The 9,879-nt window shown below is 39.9% G+C and overlaps 1 protein-coding gene across 1 annotated transcript; it reads left to right on the top strand.

Annotated features, from left to right (window-relative positions):
• Positions 1–4,306: 4,306 nt before the first annotated feature.
• LOC132637636 (uncharacterized) lies at positions 4,307–4,765 on the top strand. Its single transcript, XM_060354695.1, has one exon. It carries the CDS (start codon positions 4,307–4,309, stop codon positions 4,763–4,765), a length of 459 nt encoding a protein of 152 aa, XP_060210678.1.
• Positions 4,766–9,879: the final 5,114 nt, after the last annotated feature.

Raw genomic sequence — 9,879 nt, 5'->3', positions numbered from 1 at the left:
TTCTGCACCATTGACGAACCTGACTCAGAATCAGCTAAGTTCCAGTGGACGAATACTTATAAATGCAGTTTACAGGAGTTGAAGAACTGATTAACTTCGGCCCCAGTTTTGACACTTTTTGATGGATCGGAAGGTTATGTTATTTATTGTGATGCTTCAGTCGTGGGGTTAGGTTGTGTATTGATGCAGCACGGTAAGGTTATAACTTATGCTTCGAGATAATTGAGGGAGCATGAGAAGAATTACCCGACCCATGATCTAGAGCTAGCCGCGGTGATTCATGCATTAAAGATGTGAAGGCACAATTTGTATGGCGTTCATGTTGATATCTATAAAGACCATACGATCCTTCAGTATATTTTCAAGAAAATTATTTGAATTTGCGTCAGAGGTGATGGTTGGAGCTATAGAAAGATTATAATGTTAGTATCTTATATCATCCCGGGAAGGCGAACGTTGTGGCCGATGCCCTTAGCCGCAGGTCCATGGGAAGCTTATCTTATATGCAGTCAGAGAAAAGGGAGTTAGCTCATGTGCTTCAGCGTTTAGCTAGCCTAGTAGTCTGATTATCAGACTCGGGTGATACAGGAGTTACTATTCAGGATGCGGCAGTCTCATCTTTAGTAACTGAGGTTAAGGAGCACCAGTACGAGGATCCTATGTTAGTTCATTAGAGAGATATAGCTCCTCAGAAGAAGAAGTCACCATTCGAGATTTATGCAGATGGATTTCTCAGATATCGAGGCAGACTATGTGTCCCTGATGTTGCGGGATTGCTCTCGCTAGTTTATTTATCTGCGATGATGAAGATGTATCATGATATTAAAGAAGTTTATTGGTCGTATAGAATGAAGAAAGACATAGCAAAGTTTGTAGCCCAGTGTCCTAACTATCAACATGTAAAGATCATTAGAAGCCTGGTGGATTATTGCAGTCTATTGAGATTCCGATATGGAAATAAGAAGCAATTAATACTGATTTCATTACAGGCTTGCCACGTTCTCAGTGTAAGTTTGATTCCATATGGGTGATAGTTGATAGACTCACCAAATCAGCCCATTTTCTGCCAGTCAGAACTACTTATTCAACCGAGGATTAGGCGAAGCTTTATATGAAGGAAATAGTGCGACTTCATGGTGTTTCGGTATCCATTATCTCCGACAGGGGTGTGCAGTTTATAGTTAATTTCTGGAGGTCTTTCCAGAAGAGTTTGGGGACTCAGTGTCACGACCGGACTGGGGGCCGCGAGGGGCACCCGGTGCTAACCATCGAGCACCACTCGTTCTAATACTCGTCATACTCATTAAACGCTTTTTTTCAAATTCATACTCAAATCATAAGAAAATCATTTTTCATTTGAGAACATCAATACTTTTATAGACATAAGCCTTTAGGATATCAAAATAATATATGTATATATATACATAATGGCAACCTCGTGAGACTATATTACCCACACTGCGTATCTACGAGCCTCTACTAGAGTGCTAGACATAGGGACTGGAAAGGACCCCGTCGTGCCCAAAATATGCATATGTACGAAAAAGAATAATCAAGGCACCTCCGGAATAATGGAGTGCTCTCAAATTAGCTACTAGCTCCTACGAGTCTGGATCAAGATGACCTCCCTGTCTACCTGTGGGCATGAACACAACGTCCAAAGAAAACGGACGTCAGTATGAATATTGTACTGAGTATGAGAGGCATGAACAATAATGATACATTAATGAGATAAAGGAAGCATCAATAAGGAGCAACTGTATATGATTGTCACTTATAGAAGGGATAACACATGCTGACTTACTCGTAATCATCATCATATCATGTATGCATAAATGTATAAGTGTATAAGCATAAGCTGCCCGTCCATATAGGTACGGTGTGATAATAATTAACCTGCGTCCAGGCCTCCCGCGTCCGGGGTATAAGCTGCCTACTATAGTGGTGTGTAGGTCTGCCCGTCCATATAGGTATGGTGTAATATCATCAACATATACTCATCATAATTCATGTATAATAACTCCAAGATAGCTATACTTTATCGAGGTGACATAAGGTCGTGAACCCCCGATTCCATTATGAGCATCTATAAGTATCTTGCCTCACCTTGAAGGAAATAGTATGTAAGGTGATTGTATACAATAACTGACATCATTAACTTAATAGTATTCTGCCTCACCTTGAAGGTAACATATGTATAAGGTGAGTGTATACAATAATGAGATCATTAGCTCAACGGTATTCGGCTTCACCTTGAAGGAAATAGTATATAAGGTGAGTGTGTACAACAAACAATATCATTAACTTTATAGGAACATCATATCATGAACTCTAGAATCTTTAGACTCAATCTTATCATCATCATTATTGGGCTCGCAACAAATCTCTTATCTCATAGCTATTCATGAACATGAACTATTTGCTTTCCGAAATGTAGGAGATTCATAGAGAAGAAAGAAGAATCATACCATCGGATTCATGCCATATAAAGAAAGGACTAGCCTCACATACCTTTTACGCTTAAATAATATATTGCTTGCTTGTTCTCCTTCAATGCCCTCATTTCTACCTTCAAGAGAATTCGCATCAACATTAGTTAATCGGCTATAAGAACGTGTTACTATTTCTAGGAAAAATTGGGAAAAATTTCCTTTGTTTCTACTACCTTTCCCATATTCTATATCAACTCCCAAACATTCATAACAACATTCACAATATCGCAAACAACAATCACCAGTTATCTACATTTACCACAATTCACCACTTCCCTTCAATTTCTCCACAATTATAGTTATAGCTCATTATCGCGTTTTCTCATATATAATACTTATTCCATGGTCTAAATGTCATTTATAACATATTCACAATCGCAACATACCAATATTCATAATTCATCTCAAACTATTATTCAACAATGACACTATTTACTCTTTCATGACCCATCTCCTATATCTTTCTACAATTCAAGTTTCTTAGCCTTCCAATACTTTAAACAACATGGAATGATCATAAAACTCACCTTAGAAGATGGGAGAATAAGCCTTGAGTCGAACTCCTCTTCTTGCACCAAAACCCTAGCTCACTTCCCCTTGAGATTCCTTGGTGTAGATGAACTTTTATTAGGTTTCATACATTTGATTTCACGGTTTTGATGTAGTTGATCATGGATTTCCTTTGATTTCTTGTAGATTAATATTGGAGAGTGTTCTAGAGTTTTCTTGAAGTGTAGAGAAGTTAAATGAAATGAAATAAAATGAGAGAGGGAGGTACTTATATTAAATTGAAACCTGTCCCGACCAAGATATACGGACCAACATACGGTCCGTACATTTTATACGGGCCGTATGTGTGGCCGTATGTTTGGTCCAGTAGGTGATGCCCCTTTTGGCTAATTATACGGCCTAACATACGGCCAGTATAATTTATACGGCCAGTATGTTGGGCCGTATAATGCCCAGCTGTCCCGATTTCGTTCTCGTTGACTCATTTGATCTCCAATCCTTATGGAACCTTCTTGACACTTGTTTAGAACCTCAATACCAATCTAAGGGACATTAACACTCTTCTCTAAGACATCATTACACCATCATTAATTCGTCGCTCATAATTCTTACCCGACGCACAACATATCCTTTGCCTTCCTTGATAATCCTTCTTCCTTTTCATTAAATGTCTTTGAATCTCACTTATTGAAACATCACATACATCGTGCTCTTTTCTAGCCTATTCACTGTACGTTAACAGGGAGTTTTCCAAGGTGTAACATTCTTCCCCCTTTGGGAACATTCGTCCTCGAATGTTAAACTATCCTGGAATTCTATAAAAATTTCACCAGAGTTTCCCCTGTAATATGGCACTACCATGCTATCACAACAACCCATAATAACAATGCCTCACCGGGCCACAACATAATAGCAACATAATTTGGCCACACTCCTCCAAAGCAATCAATCAGGTGGACTTCAGTGATGATTTCGTGGAGCCAGCTGATGAGTATGAGTTCCTTGATAAGAGAGATAGAAAAGGTGAGAGGTCCGTGAAGAAGTGGACCACATCCTTGATAGCTAAGGGTGATCAATAATGGGTAAAAAAGCATCCAGCTAAAATTTGGAAAAGTTGTCTGACCACTGAAGGCAAATTCTGGTGGAGCCTAGTCAGATACAGAGTGCTCCCAACTAAGGCTGATAATGGTCTCTCCACGAATAAAGCAGTGACAGTCGCTGCATTGATGACCCGCTATCCAGCAAACCTGGGGCGTCTGATCAGTGAGGAGATTTGAGGCAAAGCGCACCAGCATGGGTCCTCGATGGTATTCTCGTGTCTCATCACAGAACTATGTGGGAGAGCGTTAGTACCATCTCTTCTCGAGATAGACCAGACTACCAGAGCAGCTCATGTGGGAGACTGGAGGTTGATTAAGAAGGGAGATGAGGATGATGATGGGATACAGAAGCTCGGTGATGACGACGAGACTCAGTTCGAGTTGAGTTCGAGCCATAGTGAGCATGGTGCTGCCCCTGAGCAGACTATTCCCGTAGCTGCTAGTACTGATACTATAGCTAGTACTACTGCTGCCTCTGCCACCGCTACTGACTCGGTTCCGGTGAATGTTGAGGCTACTACCACTACTACTTATGCCACTACCGCTGATGCGAGTTCAATGCCTGTTGATGCCACAGTTTCAGCTACTGCTATGCCGCCACCACCACTTGCTGCCACGCCCATGACTTCTGCGAGTGCCATTGCTTCGTCTGTTCCACCATGAAGAACAACTTCAAATGCAGAGTTGCTGAATTTCTCCAGAGCCAATTATCGCAAGATAGCCTTCAGAACACTAAAGGCAGAAAAGCAGGTTGGTGTGATTATGACCCACATTAAGCCTCAGGTGGCAAAACAAATTAGAGAAGCCAAGGTGGAGATCAGAGAAGAATATCAACAATCTCACAAGGTCTTTCAGGTCATACTAGAAGGGTTTGAGACGAGACTGGTTGAGTTAGAGAAGGCCGAGCCCGGAGGTGGTTCGGCAGCATTAAGAAATTAATTGGCCAAGTTGAAGGATAACTTTGAGGTGATGAAGGCACAAGCGAGAGTCGAAGAGCCAGTTCCTGTCCCACAAATTAACTTGGATTTAGAGATCCCAGTTACAAATTTGCTCGACTTTGAGGAAGAGGATGGGGACGAGTCCCATACACTAATGAAAGGCAAGAGGAAACGGGATAAGATAGATATATCGGAGAAGGACCCACTAGAGCGGGGCCAGAGATTGCGCCGAGAGGAGGAGAGGCAGGTGAAACAAGCCATGCACATTTCTTAGATAGATGCGTCCCAGGATTCAAGTTCATCCTGTCGTCCCCCAGCGGATGACCCAGCTGCTACAGAACCTGCTCGGGATGAGCACAGTGCCTAGGGTGCCCAGGTACAACTCCTTTCCCTTGACCTTATAATTGACGCACTGAGGACAGTGCTTGATTTTTCTGTTGGGGGTGGGATTGTAAATATGTGTTTAGGAACCCCCCTCGGCTTTTCTTTGCCAGAGTTCTTTTCCTGAGGGGTTTTTGTTGTCGAAACTGGCATGTTTAGGTTGTTTAGGTAGAATAGAGTAGTTTTGGCTTAAATGGTAGTATTAGTAACTTACAGCATGTTAATTTTTCTTTTGGAAAGATGTTTTATGTAAAATAAAAAATAAAAAAAGGGAACCCCTCAATTTTTTTTGATGAATACTTAGGAATAACTATGAATTAACGTGATTGGTTCTTTTCATGACATGATAATTATGAGAGTATTAAGTACGATAAAAAATTGCTTGGGATGTTGTGTTAAGTTGAATTCCATTGCTATTGTGTGTTGTGAGTTTTAGTTTCGTTCATTTATTGTGCTTACAATCTAGAACTTTCCCGAGTAGTCGTGTTTTCATTCAAAGGGTGTATTGGTTGTGAAATAATCCTAGGCCGTCTTTGTGTAATTGGAAACCCTTTCTAAGTGCTTTTGTCCCTACATAAATGAACAATGATCTCTAGTTATCCATTTTGAGCCTATGTGACCTATTTTCTTTGACTAGCCGTTAACGGGCATTTACCTTTTCTTTGAATAACCCCGTTTTTTGCACCAAAGTCCATTCTTGACATTATGAATGTGAAAAGCGAATAAGTAGGGGTTATTGGGTGAATTCTGTGAAGAATGAGGCTGAAAGCCTAAGTTGACAATGGAAGCGAAGTTATATGGTATAGGGTTCGGTGTTGATAAGCATAGTATTGTAAAAAAAAATTATTAGTGTTAGTCCAGTAAAGTCACACCGACCCTACAGGATAAAGTAAAGAAGCGAAGTAAGAAGGGTGAATAAAATAGAAGAAAAAGTTTAGTGTTCAAAGAGGGCGAGCCACTATTGACCAAATATGTATCCTACATGTCTCGAAGCCTACATTACAACCCTATAAAGTCCCAGATTGATCATAACTAAGATGTCTAAAGGTGAGAATATTGAAAACGTGGGCAAGCCTATGGTATGTGCAAGTGCAATATGTGAATTTCTTTATGAGAGTGAGTGACTTCTCTTCTCCTTTTTCTTAGTCCCTATTGTGTTGCACATATGTATGAGGGACAATTTTTGGTCTATGTGAGGGTATTTGGATGAAATTGTGAGCATTCCCTAAAAAGCAATGTTTGTGTGCATATTGATGCTTCTGATAATATTATGACATGGATTGAAACTTCACTGTGAGTTGTAGTGTCCTGAGTATGAGTCGTGTTCTGATTTTGAAAGTTGAGGTGGTTATTTGTGACAAACATGCATGCCCATAGTTCTAAGTTAAATCGGTATAGACATTAGTACTCTGTTATATGTAGATGTTAGATTGAGTCGTTGTGTTGTATGACTTTCTTGAGGACAAGCAAAGACTTTAAGTTGGGGGTGTTGATGTGCCGTGAAATTATGGCACATTCAATGCTTTTTGACCTGTAGTTTTACTTGTTTTTAAGCAAGTTAGTGCCGTTTTAATGTGTTTTAGTGTTTTTGCAGGTAAATAAGCATTTAAAGAACAAAAACTGGAAAGTTACAGAATTAGCCTTGGTGAAGAATTACTCAATTACGGTCCGTAATCTTGGATCGTAATGAATGATAAGCTGAAACAGAAGGTGTAGAGAAAAAGGTCAACTTTTACGGTCCGTAATTCTAATTACGGATCGTAATTTAAAACGTAAATTTCGATGTGGCAGAAAACAGAAAGGCAAGTTTTGGGATGAAGAATTACAGCCAGATAATTACGGACCGTAATTCAAATTACGATCCGTAATACTTGATGAAGATTTTGTCCAGTTTCAGCAGGGGAGCCAAGTCATTAAATGAAATACGATCCGTAATTGGTGCCGTTAGGGACTATGTTGCAATTTTGTAATTTTTTACGTTTTTGAAACCTTTAAATAGTCCAATGCAGGGCTTTATTTATTATCAGTTGTCATATTTAGACTTTTGGCTTAGAACATTAAATACTCTCTTGGATTTGAAGATTCATAAAATCAATTCAAGTATTGTCAATTTGTCTTTTTATCAAAAGTAAGCAATTATGAATTCTTCAATCTCTTATTTCTTGTTCTTTGTCATGAGTAACTAAACACCCTTACTAGGGTTGTGAACCCAATGATGAGTGTTTTGTGATTGATATACGCATAATTGATTGTTAGGTTTATTTATTCTTCATTCTTCATACATAATTAACGGTTGCAAACATTCATTAACGCCATTAACCTTGATTTGTTTAGGAAAATAATTAGGGTTTGGTAAGAATAAATAACAAGAACTTAAAGCTTTACCCTTTGTTTAATAAATTCACTTACGAATAAGAAGAATTTACTTGGCATAATTAACCGTTCTTCAGGTCAACTTTCTTATACTTGGGAAAATCATAGAAAGAGATAATCTTTATTTGTTGGGAAATAGTAAAGATTCACATAGAGATTAAGTGCATCCATACAAACGATCCATTAGAAGTATATCAAGATCAATACCCATGATCACACACATTATCTAAAGGAGACACAACCTTGGTTTCCTTCACCATAAATTACAATCCAAAGAAAATTAGTTAGCCATTAGTCATAAAACAACCAACTTTTACCAAAATCATCGGATTAAGACATTAGACCTAAATTAAGCATTCTACAAGTTTAGTAACCTTTTCACACCATATTCCCTGTGGGATTCGACCCCAACCTCATTGGTTTACTATATTTGACATCGTCCGGTTTATGCTAATAAAAGGTGTAATTTGAGAGTATCAGTGGAGCAGAAGAAAATTGAGGCAGTGAGGGATTTGGCCAGGCCCACGTCCGTGACTGAGATCTGCAGTTTCGTGGGGTTGGCTAGTTACTACCGTCGGTTCATGAAAGGGTCTGCTTTCATTGGTTCGCATTTGACCTGGTTGACTCAGAAAGAGGTACCTTTTAAGTGGTCCGACAAGTGTGAGGAGAGCTTCCAAAAGCTTAAGACCTTATTAACTACAACTCATATTCTATCATTGCCCGTGGAAGGCAAGGACAATGTGGTTTTTTGTGACACTTCTCATTCTAGGTTGAGTGCTGTTTTGATGCAGGAAAAGAAGGTGATTGCCTATACTTCCAAGCAGCTGAAGGTTCATAAGAAGAACTATCCTACTCATGACTTGGAGTTGGCATCGGGGGTTTCTGCATTGAAGATTTGGAGGCACTATCTCTATGGTACCCGTTGCGAGGTATCTACGGATCATCACAGCCTTCAGCATGTGTTTACTTAGAGGGATCTGAATTCTAGGCATTGGAGATGGATGTAGTTGTTTAAGGATTACAATGTTACTATCTTGTATCATCCTGGCAAGGCAAATGTGATGGCAGATGCCTTGAGCAGGAAATCAGCTAGCATAGGCAGTTTGGCTCATTTGATTACGTCAGAGCGTCTGTTGGCCAATGAGGTTCAGACTCTGACTAAAAGTTTCATGAGGCTCGAGGTTTCTAATTCAAGCAGGATGTTGACCTGTGTCGAGGCGAGATCATCATTTCTAGAGCAAATTAAGGCCAAATAGTTCGAGGATAAGGGATTGTGTAAGATTCACAACAAGGTCTTGCGTGGTGAGGCAAAAGAGGTCGCGATTGATGATGTAGGAGTCTTGAGAATCAATGGGCGTGTTAGTGTTCCTCGTGTTGAGGATTTGATTAAGACAATTTTAGCGGAGGCTCATAGTTCTAGATATTCCATTCACCCTGGTGCTACCAAGAAGTACCGTGACTTGAGGTAGCACTACTGGTGGGCTAGGATAAAGCGTGATATTGTTGAGTTCATTCCACAGTGTTTGAATTTTCAGTAGGTGAAGTAAGAGCACAAGAGACCCGGGGGTACACTTCAGGCGATGCCCATTCCAGAATAGAAGTGGGGGAGGATAGCGATGGACTTTGCGGTTGGTCTTTCGAAGACCTTGGGTAAGTTTGATTCGATTTAAGTTATTATTGATTGATTGACCAAGTCTGCCCATTTCATACCAGTTCAGATTACCCATACCACCCAGATGTTTGCCCAGATTTATATCCGGGAGATTGTTCGTCTGCATGGGGTTCCTATTTCCGTCATATTTGATAGAGGCATAATGTTTACATCTCTATTTTAGAAGAATTTGCATTTGTAATTGGGTACTATATTTGACCTTAGTACAACTTTCCACCCTCAAACAGATGGTCAGTCTGAGCAGACTATCTAGGTCCTAGAGGATATGCTCCGAGCTTGTGTGATTGGCTTCTATGGCCATTGGGATCAGTTCTTACCATTGGCTGAGTTTGCATATAACAACAGTTGTCACTCGAGCATTGATTTCACCCCGTTTGAGGCTCTTTTTGGGAGGAGATGCAGGTCTCCTATAG

This window comes from Lycium barbarum, chromosome 4 (genome assembly GCF_019175385.1).
Source record: "Lycium barbarum isolate Lr01 chromosome 4, ASM1917538v2, whole genome shotgun sequence".
NCBI lineage: Eukaryota > Viridiplantae > Streptophyta > Magnoliopsida > Solanales > Solanaceae > Lycium > Lycium barbarum.
The sequence above is the reverse complement of the archived record's forward strand: the minus strand, read 5'-3'. Positions and strand labels throughout refer to the sequence as shown.

Excerpts from the sequence above, each read along its gene's own strand:
- LOC132637636 (XM_060354695.1), top strand. The coding sequence starts at position 4,307 with ATGGTATTCTCGTGTCTCATCACAGAACTATGTGGGAGAGCGTTAGTA.